At 48.0% G+C, this 13,019-nt stretch overlaps 1 protein-coding gene across 5 annotated transcripts in view; it reads left to right on the top strand.

The window, feature by feature from the left end:
• SUPT20H (SPT20 homolog, SAGA complex component) overlaps window positions 1-13,019 on the top strand; it is a 179,133-nt gene that overhangs the window by 56,655 nt on the left and 109,459 nt on the right. For all 5 annotated transcript variants that reach the window (XM_063951846.1, XM_063951849.1, XM_063951847.1 and 2 more), the window contains one exon: window positions 3,016-3,155. In XM_063951846.1, coding sequence (XP_063807916.1) covers window positions 3,016-3,155 — 140 coding nt within the window. The remainder of the gene's footprint in view (window positions 1-3,015; window positions 3,156-13,019) is intronic.

The raw sequence follows: 13,019 nt of genomic DNA, 5'->3' as shown, positions 1-13,019 counted from the left end.
GGAGGAGGTGGGAGGGCATAGGGTCAAGTGGGAAGGTGGTGGGGTAAGAGGACCAGATGAGGAGCATGATTTCTCTCCAGCTACAGGGGAAAAGGAAGTCAGGTTTGGTAGGAAGGATGGGGAGGGGTGGTCAGAAAGGAAGGGTGGCTTGTTGAGGGTCTGGTGGGATGTCATGTCCTGATGTATGGAGTCAATTTTGGATGTGAAGTGGGTGGCAAAGTCAAGGGCAGTGAGTGAAGAGGGTAGTTTAGGTGGGGGTGGGCAGATGAGTGAGTAAACAATGGCAAAGAGACAATGGGGTTCTGAAGACTGGGTGGAGATGAGATCTTGCAATGCGACTGTTTCGAGAGGGAAAGGGCAGCACTGTGGGATGAGAGCATGCATTTCAAATGGAGGAAGTCCGTATTAGAGCATGAGTTCCTCCACTGTCGCTCAGCAATGTATGAACATTTTGCAGATATCTGGTGAGTTTGGAATGCCAGGGTTAAGTTGTTGATCTGCGAGGGTGAATAGTGGTTGTTGGAGCAACAGAGTCAAGAGGAGAAGTAAGAGAGGTATTGTATAGGGATGAGGACCAACCCTCCCCGTTGGTGTCCCCCTTGGTTCTGTCCTTGGCCCCCTTCTCTTCTCCCTATACAACTCTTCCCTAGGTGTGCACATAAGCTCCTTCAGCCTCCAATACCACCTCTATGCAGATGATACACAACTATACCTCTCCTCTCGACCTCTTTCCCTCTATACTCTCTCTGGTATCCAGCTGCCTCTCTGCCATCTCCTCCTGGATGTCTGAGCTCTCCCTGAAGCTCAACTTGGACAAAACCGAACTCCTCATCTTTCCCCCATGCAGAGTCTCCACCCTCTCAATATTTCTATCACTGTTGACAACACTATCCTCTTCCCCGTTCCCCAACTCCGCTGCCTGGGTGTCATTCTTGACTCTTCCATCTCCAATCTGTGGCTCAATCCTGTTTGTTCCAGCTACGCAACATCGCTCGCATCAGACCATTCCTCTCCCAGAATGCGACTAAACTTATTATCCACTCAATAGTCATCTCACGGCTCTACTATTGCAACATTCTCACTGGTCTACTCACCCATCTCGCTCCACTTTGATCTGTTCTCAATTCCGCAGCTAGACTTACTGTATCTTCCTCTCCTACTGCTCCACATCTGCCACTCCCCTTCGACTAAACCTACACTGGCTCCCATTCTCCCACAGAATCCTCCTCCTACTCCTCACCCTCACATACATGGCCCTCTCTAATTCCACTGCACCATACATCTCCAACCTCATCTCTTTACATACTCCCGCCTGCCCACTCCGGTCAGCCAATGCCCATCTACCCTGGTCACTACATCCCATGCGCAAATCCAAGATTTTGCTCTCGCTGCCCCTCTTCACTGGAACAAGCTCCCTTGCTCTATTAGACTCTCCCCGACCTTGCAAAGCTTCAAGCGGGCATTGAAAACTCTCCTGTTCATCAAAGCATACCCAGTCTTGAGGCCGCTCTCCCATCCTTACACCTTGGCGTTCTCTGTCTCGCGTACTTCCTGACACCAGGCCATCTTCCCCATGTCACCTGTCTCCCTCTCCCCCTAGGTTGTAAGCTTCTTAGAGCAGGGCCCTCTTTCCTCCTGTCCTCACAACCCTCTTCTCTTGCACTTCAATTACAGCTCTCTCCCACTCAGTGACTGTGTATACCTGCATTTCCTCTTGCTTGTGACTGTTCATCTCTTCCAACGGCTGCCCGCCCCCAGTTGTATGACGATTATTCCTTTGCTTCCTTACATCTCAGCTGTATTGTGTACTGAGAACTGTTGTGCTAATTGTTACGACAGCTGGGCGAGCGCAAATGAGCCCCTTGTGGGCTTGCTGCGTTCGCGGTAGCGCGCTATGTGCCCCAAGAGGGAGAATAATTGTCGGTATGCCAGGTGTCGGGATTCCTGCCCCGATATACTGAGCGCCGGGTTCCCAACAGCCGGCATACTGAATACCACCCATTGTTACCTGTGCTCTGTTTTTGTTTGCTGTGATGTTAAGTTCTGTATACCCTGTATTGTTCTAATGTGTGTTGTATGTACGGTGCTCTGAAACACTTTTGGCACCTTTTATAAATAAATTGTAATAATAATAATAATAGGGAAATGGCTTGTTCAGGGCAGGAGAAAAGAAAAATAGGAGAGAAAAGTGAATCGAACAGGGAGGCTAAAGACTTGGTGTTGATGGCCTCAATGTTACGCTTAGTGAGAGTAGCTTTATGAGGCAGAAGTGGAGAAGCAGAGAGGGATAAGTTACAAGAGAGAAGGTGGTGGTCAGAGTGGAGTCCTCAGAAATTATCACAACGATAAGTGAAGACAAGATCAAGTGAGTGCGCACTCACATTGGGAGAGAGAGGAGGTCCACTGGAGTAGTTCAAACCTTCACTTAAATGTCTTTTTAGCCCTTATTTCCACTTATTCTAATAATTAGTTTTAGGGATCTCTCTCTCTCTCTCTCTCTCTCTCTTCACAAACATAAAATTACATATATTGCAACACAGTTAAGTCACCTATGCTCAAGCAGGGATATCCTTAAAACTTGGATTATAATGGCGGAGTTTGAGAAACTCTGCATTAAGGTATTCTTGTTACCTACACCATTTGGACGCAGCTATTTCGAATGAATATTCACGCGACTGCACCCTATTAATTCACTAGGAACTAGCTATAATACTGAGGCATATTTGTACCTTGTGCCTCACTGACTGAGAGTTTGTTTAGTCCACAAAATGCCTGCCTACTCTGACTAGTACTACAGTTTTATGTTCCCACGTTAGTCAGGGCACACTTCAGCACAGGTTTCAAAATCAGATATGCGGTTCAAAGTGTATTGGGATCAGCTTCTTTTGTGGTACAAGATAAATGAAACACTATTATTTGATGCCCTAGCTTAAAAAAAATAAATAAAAAAAATAAAAATTGAGCTCCTTAGTTGTTGAGCTGCCACTTAGTATTGTCATTGCTGTCCACCTCTAGGAAGACAAGTTACTGTTAGAGAGTCAGCTTATCCTGGCAACTGCGGAACCTTTATGCCTTGATCCGTCAATATCCGTAGCCTGCACCACAAATCGGCTGATGTTCAACAAGCAGAAGATGAACACGTGCCCCATGAAACGGTGAGCATTGCCTGCTTTTCTTTTATTCCTCTGTTCTGTCTCCATCTGTAGTCTACAGGACGAGAGATTTATTTGACACTTTGGATGATTACACTTGATGTTCAAAGACGCAGCTCATAATTCATGTCAAGTAAAAAGAATGCAGACATTCTGTGCTCTCTTTCAATAAGTCCTTGAATAATGATATGCAGTATACCTGTTAATAGAGATCAGAATCGGCTTTATTGGCCAGGTATACTTGGGTATACTAGGAATTTGTCTTCGGTTTGCAGTACAACAGCCAATTTTTCCGTAGTATTCAGTATAGGAATTAGTTGCTTTTTCTCTTGCATTCCAACTGGGCAGATAATTTGCTTGCATCTTTGGCTGCAGAGTAGGGACACCTATTTTGTGGCACTAGTCTGTGTTAAATCCAGCCTACAGAATGGCTGCTTCTGCTCTGCTTTGGTCACAGTTCACTCTAAGGGCTCCCAGGAATAATCGTCACAATCCACTAGCAGTAGGCTGCTATATTCTAGCATGCATAAGAATTTTCACAATTCATTTTGATATTCCATTGGTGCTTCCACTGTCAATCTTGCTTAAAGGAAAACACATGTTGTAAGATTCCCGGTGCCTGTGTTTGTTTTATTTTTGATGGATGTCTCGTTGACAAGTTCTTTCTTAAAAGATAATGGTTTCCGGATGAGCCATTTAATTTCTCTTGGAAGCACAATGCAGTGAGTCACAGCCATTGTATAGATTTTTTTTCCTTGATATGCTAGTAAACTGTACTATAATTTATGTAGGAATCGGTCCATATTTACATACTCTTTGTGTATGTGTGAGGAATTATCGGACCATAATGAGGTAATAAACTAGTCTCCTAAATAGATCTTATAAATAGGCCCATGATATATAGTTATTGATTCTGCAGCAGGGTACACTGGTATTCCACAGGGAATAACATTGGGGTGTGGAGTTGGATCTTGATCCGAGGCACCAACAGGCTAAAGCTTTGACTGTTTCCAGGATGCCTTGCACTGCCTCCTCTATATCCCCGCCTCAAGGGGACGATCTCCTCATAAAAGCGGGATCAAGAGAGCAGTTGCTGATCAGCGTAGCACTTTCTCTGGAAGTGTAACGGCAACAAGGCTGGATTCTAAATATTCCAAAGTCGCAGTTGGTTCCTACGGCTCGTCTGCCTTTCCTAGGCATGATTCTAGACACAGACCAGAAAAGGGTTTATCTCCCGATAGAGAGAGCTCAGGAGCTCATGACACTGGTCAGGAACCTATTAAAACCAAAACAGGTGTCAGTGAATCACTGCACTCGAGTCCTGGGAAGGATGGTGGCATCATACGAGGCCATTCCCTTCGGCAGGTTCCATGCAAGGACTTTTCAATGGGACTTACTAGACAAGTGGTCCGGATCACATCTTCAGATGCATCGGTTAATCACCCTATCCCCCAGGGCCAGGGTGTCTCTCCTGTGGTGGCTGCAGAATGCTCACCTTCTCGAGGGCCGCAGATTCGGCATTCAGGACTGGGTCCTGGTGACCACGGATGCAAGCCTCCGAGGGTGGGGAGCAGTCACACAGGGAAGAAATTTCCAACGTCTGTGGTCAAGTCAGGAGACTTGCCTTCACATCAACATCCTGGAACTAAGGGCCGTATACAACGCCCTACGTCAAGCGGAGACCCTTCGCGACCAACCGGTTCTGATTCAGTCAGACACCATCACCGCAGTGGCTCATGTAAACCGACAAGGCGGCACAAGGAGCAGGGTAGCGATGGCGGAAGCCACCAGAATTCTTCGCTGGGCGGAAAATCACGTAAGTGCACTGTCAGCAGTGTTCATCCCGGGAGTGGACAACTGGGAAGCAGACTTCCTCAGCAGACACGACCTCCATCCGGGAGAGTGGGGACTTCATCAGGAAGTCTTCGCACAGATGAGGGCATCACGCCTCAACAAAAAACTACAGAGGTATTGCGCCAGGTCAAGAGACCCTCAAGCGATAGCTGTAGACGCCCTGGTGACACCGTGGGTGTTCCAGTCGGTCTATGTATTTCCTCCTCTTCCTCTCATACCCAAGGTGCTGAGAATAATAAGAAAAAGAGGAGTGAGAACGATACTTATTGTTCCAGATTGGTCACGAAGGGCCGTGGCCTCTTCCTCTAAGACAGGACTTGTTGCAACAGGGGCCCTGCCTGTTCCAAGACTTACCGCGGCTGCGTTTGACGGCATGGCGGTTGAACGCCGGATCCTAGCAGAGAAAGGCATTCCGGATGAGGTCATTCCTACGCTGATAAAGGCTAGGAAGGACGTGACAGCTCAACATTATCACCGTATATGGCGAAAATATGTTGCTTGGTGTGAGGCCAGAAATGCCCCTACGGAGGAATTCCATCTGGGCCGTTTCCTTCACTTCCTACGGTCAGGAGTGAATTTGGGCCTAAAATTGGGGTCCATTAAGGTCCAGATTTCGGCCCTATCCATTTTCTTTCAAAAGGAGTTGACTTCTCTACCTGAAGTTCAGACGTTTGTAAAGGGAGTGCTGCATATTCAGCCCCCTTTGGTGCCTCCAGTGGCACCTTGGGATCTTAACGTGGTGTTGAGTTTCCTGAAATCCCACTGGTTTGAACCACTCAAAACGGTGGAGTTGAAATATCTCACGTGGAAGGTAGTCATGCTATTAGCCTTGGCTTCGGCTAGGCGTGTGTCAGAGTTGGCGGCTTTGTCACATAAAAGCCCCTATCTGGTTTTCCATGCGGATAGAGCAGAATTGCGGACCCGTCCACAATTTCTGCCGAAAGTGGTTTCATCCTTTCATATAAACCAACCTATTGTGGTGCCTGTGGCTACTACGGACTTGCAGGATTCCGAGTTGCTTGAAGTAGTCAGGGCTTTGAAGGTTTATGTAGCCAGAACGGCTAGGGTCAGAAAAACAGAGTCTTTGTTTATCCTGTATGCTTCCAACAAGCTTGGTGCTCCTGCTTCAAAGCAGACTATTGCTCGCTGGATCTGTAACACGATTCAGCAGGCTCATTCGGCGGCTGGATTGCCGCTGCCAAGATCCGTTAAGGCCCATTCCACTAGGAAGGTGGGCTCTTCTTGGGCGGCTGCCCGAGGGGTCTCAGCATTACAACTTTGCCGAGCGGCTACTTGGTCAGGTTCAAACACTTTTGCAAAGTTCTACAAGTTTGATACCCTGGCTGAGGAGGACCTTGTGCTTGCTCAATCGGTGCTGCAGAGTCATCCGCACTCTCCCGCCCGTTTGGGAGCTTTGGTATAATCCCCATGGTCCTTACGGAGTCCCCAGCATCCACTAGGACGTTAGAGAAAATAAGATTTTACTTACCGATGAATCTATTTCTCGTAGTGGATGCTGGGCGCCCGTCCCAAGTGCGGACTTCTCTTGCAATGCTTGTATATAGTTATTGCTTAAATAAGGGTTATGTTATGGTTGCATCAGGGTTGACCTGTTGCTCTGTTGTTGTTCATACTGTTGACTGGGTATGTTTATCTCAAGTTATACGGTGTGATTGGTGTGGCTGGTATGAATCTTGCCCTGGATTACCAAAATCCTTTCCTTGTACTGTCAGCTCTTCCGGGCACAGTTTCTCTAACGGAGGTCTGGAGGAGGGACATAGAGGGAGGAGCCAGAGCACACCAGAATCTAAATTCTTTCTTAAAGTGCCCATGTCTCCTGCGGAGCCCGTCTATTCCCCATGGTCATTACGGAGTGCCCAGCATCCACTACGGACTACGAGAAATAGATTTATCGGTAAGTAAAATCTTATTTTTGTTAGGTTTTTTATTTTCAGGGAGCACTGCTGGCAACAGGCTCCCTGCATTGTGGGACTGAGGAGAGAGAAGCAGACCTACTTAAATGATAGGCTCTGCTTCTTCGGCTACTGGACACCATTAGCTCCAGAGGGAGTCGGAACGCAGGTCTCACCCTCACCGTTCGTCCCGGAGCTGCTCCGCCGTCCTCCTCACAGAGCCGGAAGATAGAAGCCGGGTGAGTATAAGAAGAAAGAAGACTTCAAAGGCGGCAGAAGACTTCTCTGAGGTAACGCGCAGCGGTAACGCTGCGCGCCATTGCTCCCACACTACACACACACTGAGGCACTGATGGGTGCAGGGGGCAGGGGGGGCGCCCTGGGCAGCAATAAACCCTTAGGACTGGCACAAATATGAATATAGGCTACAGTGGCAGTATATATTTTAACCCCAGCCAGTATAAATAAAATAAAATTTGAGCGGGAAAGAAGCCCGCCGCTGAGGGAGCGGGGCTTGATCTAACCAGCGCCATTTTCTCCACAGCACACTGCAGAAGCTGGCTCCCCGGACTCTCCCCTGCTGAACCCGGTGACAGAGGGCCAAAAAGAGGGGGGGGCACTTATAAGGCGCAGTGAGTGTATAGATTTATCTATATAAATATATAAAAGCGCTACTTGTCTGGGAATTTGGTTTCCAGGGTTATTGGCGCTGGGTGTGTGCTGGCATACTCTCTCTCTCTGCCTCTCTAAAGGGCTTTATTGGGGGAATTGTCTCCATATGAATATATACAATCCCTGTGTGTGTGGGTGTGTCGGTACGCGTGTCGGCATGTCTGAAATGGAAGGCTCTTCTAGAGAGGAGGTGGAGCAGATGATTGGGGGGTCTCAGTCGGCAATGCCGACACCGGATTGGTTGGATATGTGGAATGTTTTAAAAGCGAATGTGACCTTGTTACATCAGAGATTGGACAATGCAGAGTCCAGAGAACAGGGCCCTTCAGGGTCTCAAAAGCGTCCCCTATCCCAAATAGCTGACACTGATACCGACACGGATTCTGACTCCAGTGTCGATTATGATGAGGCTAGGTTACACCCAAGGGTGGCCAAAAGTATTCATTATATGATTATTGCAATAAAAGATGTTTTGCATATCACTGATGACACGAGGGTACACATGTTTAAGGAAAAGAAACCTGAGGTAACATTTCCACCATCTTATGAGCTGAATGCTTTCTTTGAAAAAGCTTGGGAAACTCCAGACAAAAAACTGCAGATTCCCAAGAGAATTCTTATGGCGTATCCTTTCCCTGCGCAGGACAGAGTACGGTGGGAATCCTCGCCCAGGGTAGACAAGGCGTTGACGCGCTTATCCAAGAAGGTGGCGCTACCGTCCCCTGACACGGCAGCTCTTAAAGATCCTGCTGATCGCAGACAGGAAACAATTTTGAAATCTATTTATACACATACTGGTGCTTTACTCAGACCGGCTATAGCATCGGCTTGGGTCTGTAGCGCGGTAGCAGCTTGGATAGATACCTTGTCAGCTGATCTTGATACCCTAGATAGGGATACCATTTTGTTGACCTTGGGTCACATCAAAGACGCAGTCTTATATATGAGAGACGCTCAAAGAGACGTCGGACTACTAGGTTCAAGGGCCAACGCCATAGCGGTCTTAGCTAGGCGGGCTCTGTGGACCCGCCAATGGACGGGTGATGCCGACTCAAAGAAGCATATGGAAGTTTTACCTTACAAGGGTGAGGTTTTAATTGGGGAAGGTCTCGAGGACCTAGTTTCCACAGCTACTGCGGGTAAATCTACTTTTTTGCCTTATGTTCCCCCACAGCAAAAGAAAACTCCACAATATCAGATGCAGTCCTTTCGGTCGCATAAGTCCAGAAGAGGTCGGGGCTCTTCCTTCCTTGCCAGAGGTAAGGGTAGAGGAAAAAGAACGCCTGCTACGGCTAGTTCCCTGGAGTAGAAGTCCTCCCCGGCTTCTACTAAATCCACCGCATGACGCTGGGGCTCCACTGAGGGAGTCCGCGCCGGTGGGGGCACGTCTTCGACTCTTCAGCCAGGTCTGGCTTCTGTCAGACGTGGATCCTTGGGCGATGGAAATTGTTTCCCAAGGATACAAACTGGAATTCGAAGAGGTGCCCCCTTGCCGATTTTTCAAATCGGCCTTGCCAGCTTCTCCCCCGGAGAGGGAAGTAGTGTTAGCTGCAATTCAAAAGCTGTGTCAACAGCAAGTGATTATCAGGGTTCCCCTGGCCCAACAGGGAAAAGGGTACTATTCAACCCTGTTCGTGGTCCCGAAGCCGGATGGTACAGTCAGACCCATTTTAAATCTAAAATCCCTAAACCTGTATTTGAAAAAGTTCAAATTCAAGATGGAATCACTCCGGGCAGTGATATCCAGTCTGGAAGGGGGGGATTTTATGGTGTCACTGGACGTAAAGGATGCATACCTTCATGTCCCCATATATCCTCCTCATCAGGAGTATCTGAGATTCGTGGTACAGGACTGTCATTACCAGTTTCAGACGTTGCCGTTTGGGCTTTCCACGGCTCCGAGGATTTTCACCAAGGTAATGGCGGAGATGATGGTGCTCCTGCGCAGGCAGGGAGTCACAATTATCCCATACTTGGACGATCTCCTGATAAAGGCGAGATTGAGAGAGCAATTGCTGAAGAGCCTGTCTCTCTCCCTGAGAGTGCTACAACAGCACGGTTGGATTCTCAATCTGCCAAAGTCACAATTGATTCCAACAACTCGACTATCATTCCTAGGAATGATTCTGGACACGGAACAGAAGAGGGTTTTTCTCCCAATTGAAAAAGCCCAGGACCTCCAGAACATGGTCAGAGACCTGCTAAAACCAAAAAGAGTGTCGGTTCATCAATGCACTCGGGTTCTGGGGAAAATGGTGGCAGCTTACGAGGCCATCCCCTTCGGCAGGTTCCATGCGAGGACTTTTCAGTGGGACCTTCTGGACAAGTGGTCAGGGTCCCATCTGCAAATACATCAAAAGATAAGCCTGTCCCCCAGGGCCAGGGTGTCTCTCCTGTGGTGGCTGCAAAGTGCTCACCTTCTAGAGCAGGGCTGGCCAAACCAGTCCTCGAGATCTACCAACAGTACACATTTTCCAGATCACCTAGCTGGTGCACAGGTGTAGTCATTACTAATTAAGATGTGCTGCATTAATTCCTAACTGACAATTCTACAGGTCTCCAGGAGGCCTGGAAAACATGAGCTGTTGGTAGATCTCGAGGACCGGTTTGGCCAGCCCTGTTCTAGAGGGTCGCAGGTTCGGCATTCAAGACTGGATTCTGGTGACCACGGACGCGAGCCTCCGAGGATGGGGAGCAGTCACACAAGGAAGAAATTTTCAGGGACTATGGTCAAGCCAGGAGGCTTGTCTGCACATCAACGTACTGGAATTGAGGGCCATATACAACGGCCTACGACAAGCGGAGAATCTTCTCCGCGACCTACCAGTGCTGATTCAATCAGACAACGTCACAGCCGTAGCTCATGTAAACCGCCAAGGTGGGACAATGAGCAGAGCGGCAATGGCGGAAGCCACCAGGATTCTGCGCTGGGCGGAAATTCACGTAAGCGTTCTGTCAGCGGTCTTCATCCCGGGAGTGGACAACTGGGAAGCAGACTTCCTCAGCAGACACGATCTCCATCCAGGGGAGTGGGAACTTCATCAAGAAGTTTTTGCAGAGAGATAACAAGTCATTGGGGACTTCCTCAAATAGACATGATGGCGTCACGCCTCAACGAGAAGCTTCGGAGGTATTGTGCCAGGTCAAGGGACTCTCAGGCAGTAGCAGTAGACGCCCTGGTGACACCGTGGGTGTTTCAGTCGGTCTATGTGTTCCCTCCTCTTCCTCTCATCTCAAAAATTTTGAGAATCATAAGAAGAAAAAGAGTGCAGACAATACTCATTGTTCCAGATTGGCCTCGAAGGGCCTGGTATTCAGATCTTCAGGAAATGCTCACAGAAGATCCGTGGCCTCTCCTTCTCAGGGAGGACCTGTTGCAGCAGGGGCCCTGCGCGTTCCAAGACTTACCGCGGTTACGTTTGATGGCATGGCGGTTGAACACCGAATCCTAGCTGGAAAGGGTATTCCGGAAGAAGTCATCCCTACTCTGATAAAGGCTAGGAAGGACGTGACGGCGAAACATTATCACCGTATCTGGAGGAAGTATGTATCTTGGTGTGAAGCCAAATATGCTCCTACGGAAGATTTCCATCTGGGCCGTTTTCTCCACTTTCTACAGACAGGAGTGGATATGGGCCTGAAGTTAGGCTCCATTAAGGTACAGATTTCGTCGCTATCTATATTCTTTCAGAAGGAATTGGCTTCTCTCCCAGAAGTCCAGACTTTTGTGAAGGGAGTGTTGCACATCCAGCCTCCTTTTGTACCCCCAGTGGCACCATGGGACCTTAATGTGGTATTAAGTTTCCTGAAATCTCACTGGTTTGAACCTCTTCAAACGGTTGAATTGAAATTTCTCACTTGGAAGGTGGTCATGTTATTGGCCTTGGCATCTGCAAGGCAGGTGTCAGAGTTGGCGGCCTTGTCTCACAAGAGCCCCTATTTGTTTTCCATGAGGATAGAGCAGAGTTGAGGATGCAGCCTCAATTTTTGCCTAAGGTGGTTTCTTTATTTCATATTTACCAACCTATTGTGGTGCCTGTGGCTACGGGCGACTTGGAGGACTCCAAGTCCTTGGATATAGTCAGGGCCTTAAAAATTTATGTAGCTAGAATGGCTAGGGTTAGGAAAACAGAGGCTCTGTTTGTCCTGTATGCAGCCAACAAGGTTGGCGCTCCTGCTTCTAAGCAGACTATTGTTCGCTGGATCTGTAACACGATTCAGCAGGCTCATTCTACGGCTGGATTGCCGTTACCAAATTCGGTAAAGGCCCATTCCACTAGGAAGGTGGGCTCTTCTTGGGCGGCTGCCCGAGGCGTCTCGGCATTACAGCTTTGCCGAGCGGCTACTTGGTCGGGTTCAAACACTTTTGCAAAATTCTACAAGTTTGATACCCTGGCTGATGAGGACCTCGCGTTTGCTAAATCGGTGCTGCAGAGTCATCCGCACTCTCCCGCCCGGTTTGGAGCTTTGGTTTAAACCCCATGGTCCTTACGGAGTCCCCAGCATCCTCTAGGACGTAAGAGAAAATAAGATTTTAAACCTACCGGTAAATCTTTTTCTCCTAGTCCGTCCCAGTGCGTACTGAATCTGCAAGACTTGTATATAGTTGTTGCTTACATAAGGGTTATGTTACAGTTGGAATCGGTCTTTGACTGATACTGTTTTTTGTTCATACTGTTAACTGGTTGCGTATATTCCAAGTTATACGGTGTGATTTGTGTGGGCTGGTATGAATCTTGACCTTAGATTAACGAAATCCTTTCCTCATATTGTCCATCTCCTCTGGGCACAGTTTCTCTAACTGAGGTCTGGAGGAGGGGCATACTAAAAGTTCTTTATAGTGCCCATGTCTCCTGCGGAGCCCGTCTATACCCCATGGTCCTTACGGAGTCCCTAGCATCCTCTACGGACTAGGAGAAAAAGATTTACCGGTACGTTTAAAATCTTATTTTTTCACAATAACAAATGTATTTCCTTGCTAGGCGATATACTGTATGTCTTTGTCATATGATTCCATTGTATGCGCGCGCGCACACACACACACACACACACACACACACACACACACACACACACACACGTTTTTCACAGCTTTAATGCAGTGTTTGGTTCTAAGCCAGACTACATCCCCAATAATAATCTGACCTGAATAATTGGTAAAAATGATCGAGTTTGAGAGCAGATGATAGTTATTGGCCTGTGCATAATTATTTTATGACCATACTTATGCCGGGCATACAGTTTGCAATTATTAGCCCAGTCCGCAGATTATTGGTGGATTGGGACGATAATCGCACATTGTGTTGCCATGTACGATCGGTAATGATCGGTCTTTTGGACATTCTGAAATAGTCCAGGATGTCTGACCAGATCATTGGTTGGCTGCATATGACAGTGTATGCAGTGCCGCGGCTGCTCGTCTGATATT

The sequence above is a fragment of the Pseudophryne corroboree genome, chromosome 2 (assembly GCF_028390025.1).
Source record: "Pseudophryne corroboree isolate aPseCor3 chromosome 2, aPseCor3.hap2, whole genome shotgun sequence".
NCBI lineage: Eukaryota > Metazoa > Chordata > Amphibia > Anura > Myobatrachidae > Pseudophryne > Pseudophryne corroboree.
This window is presented reverse-complemented; position numbering and strand designations above follow the sequence as displayed.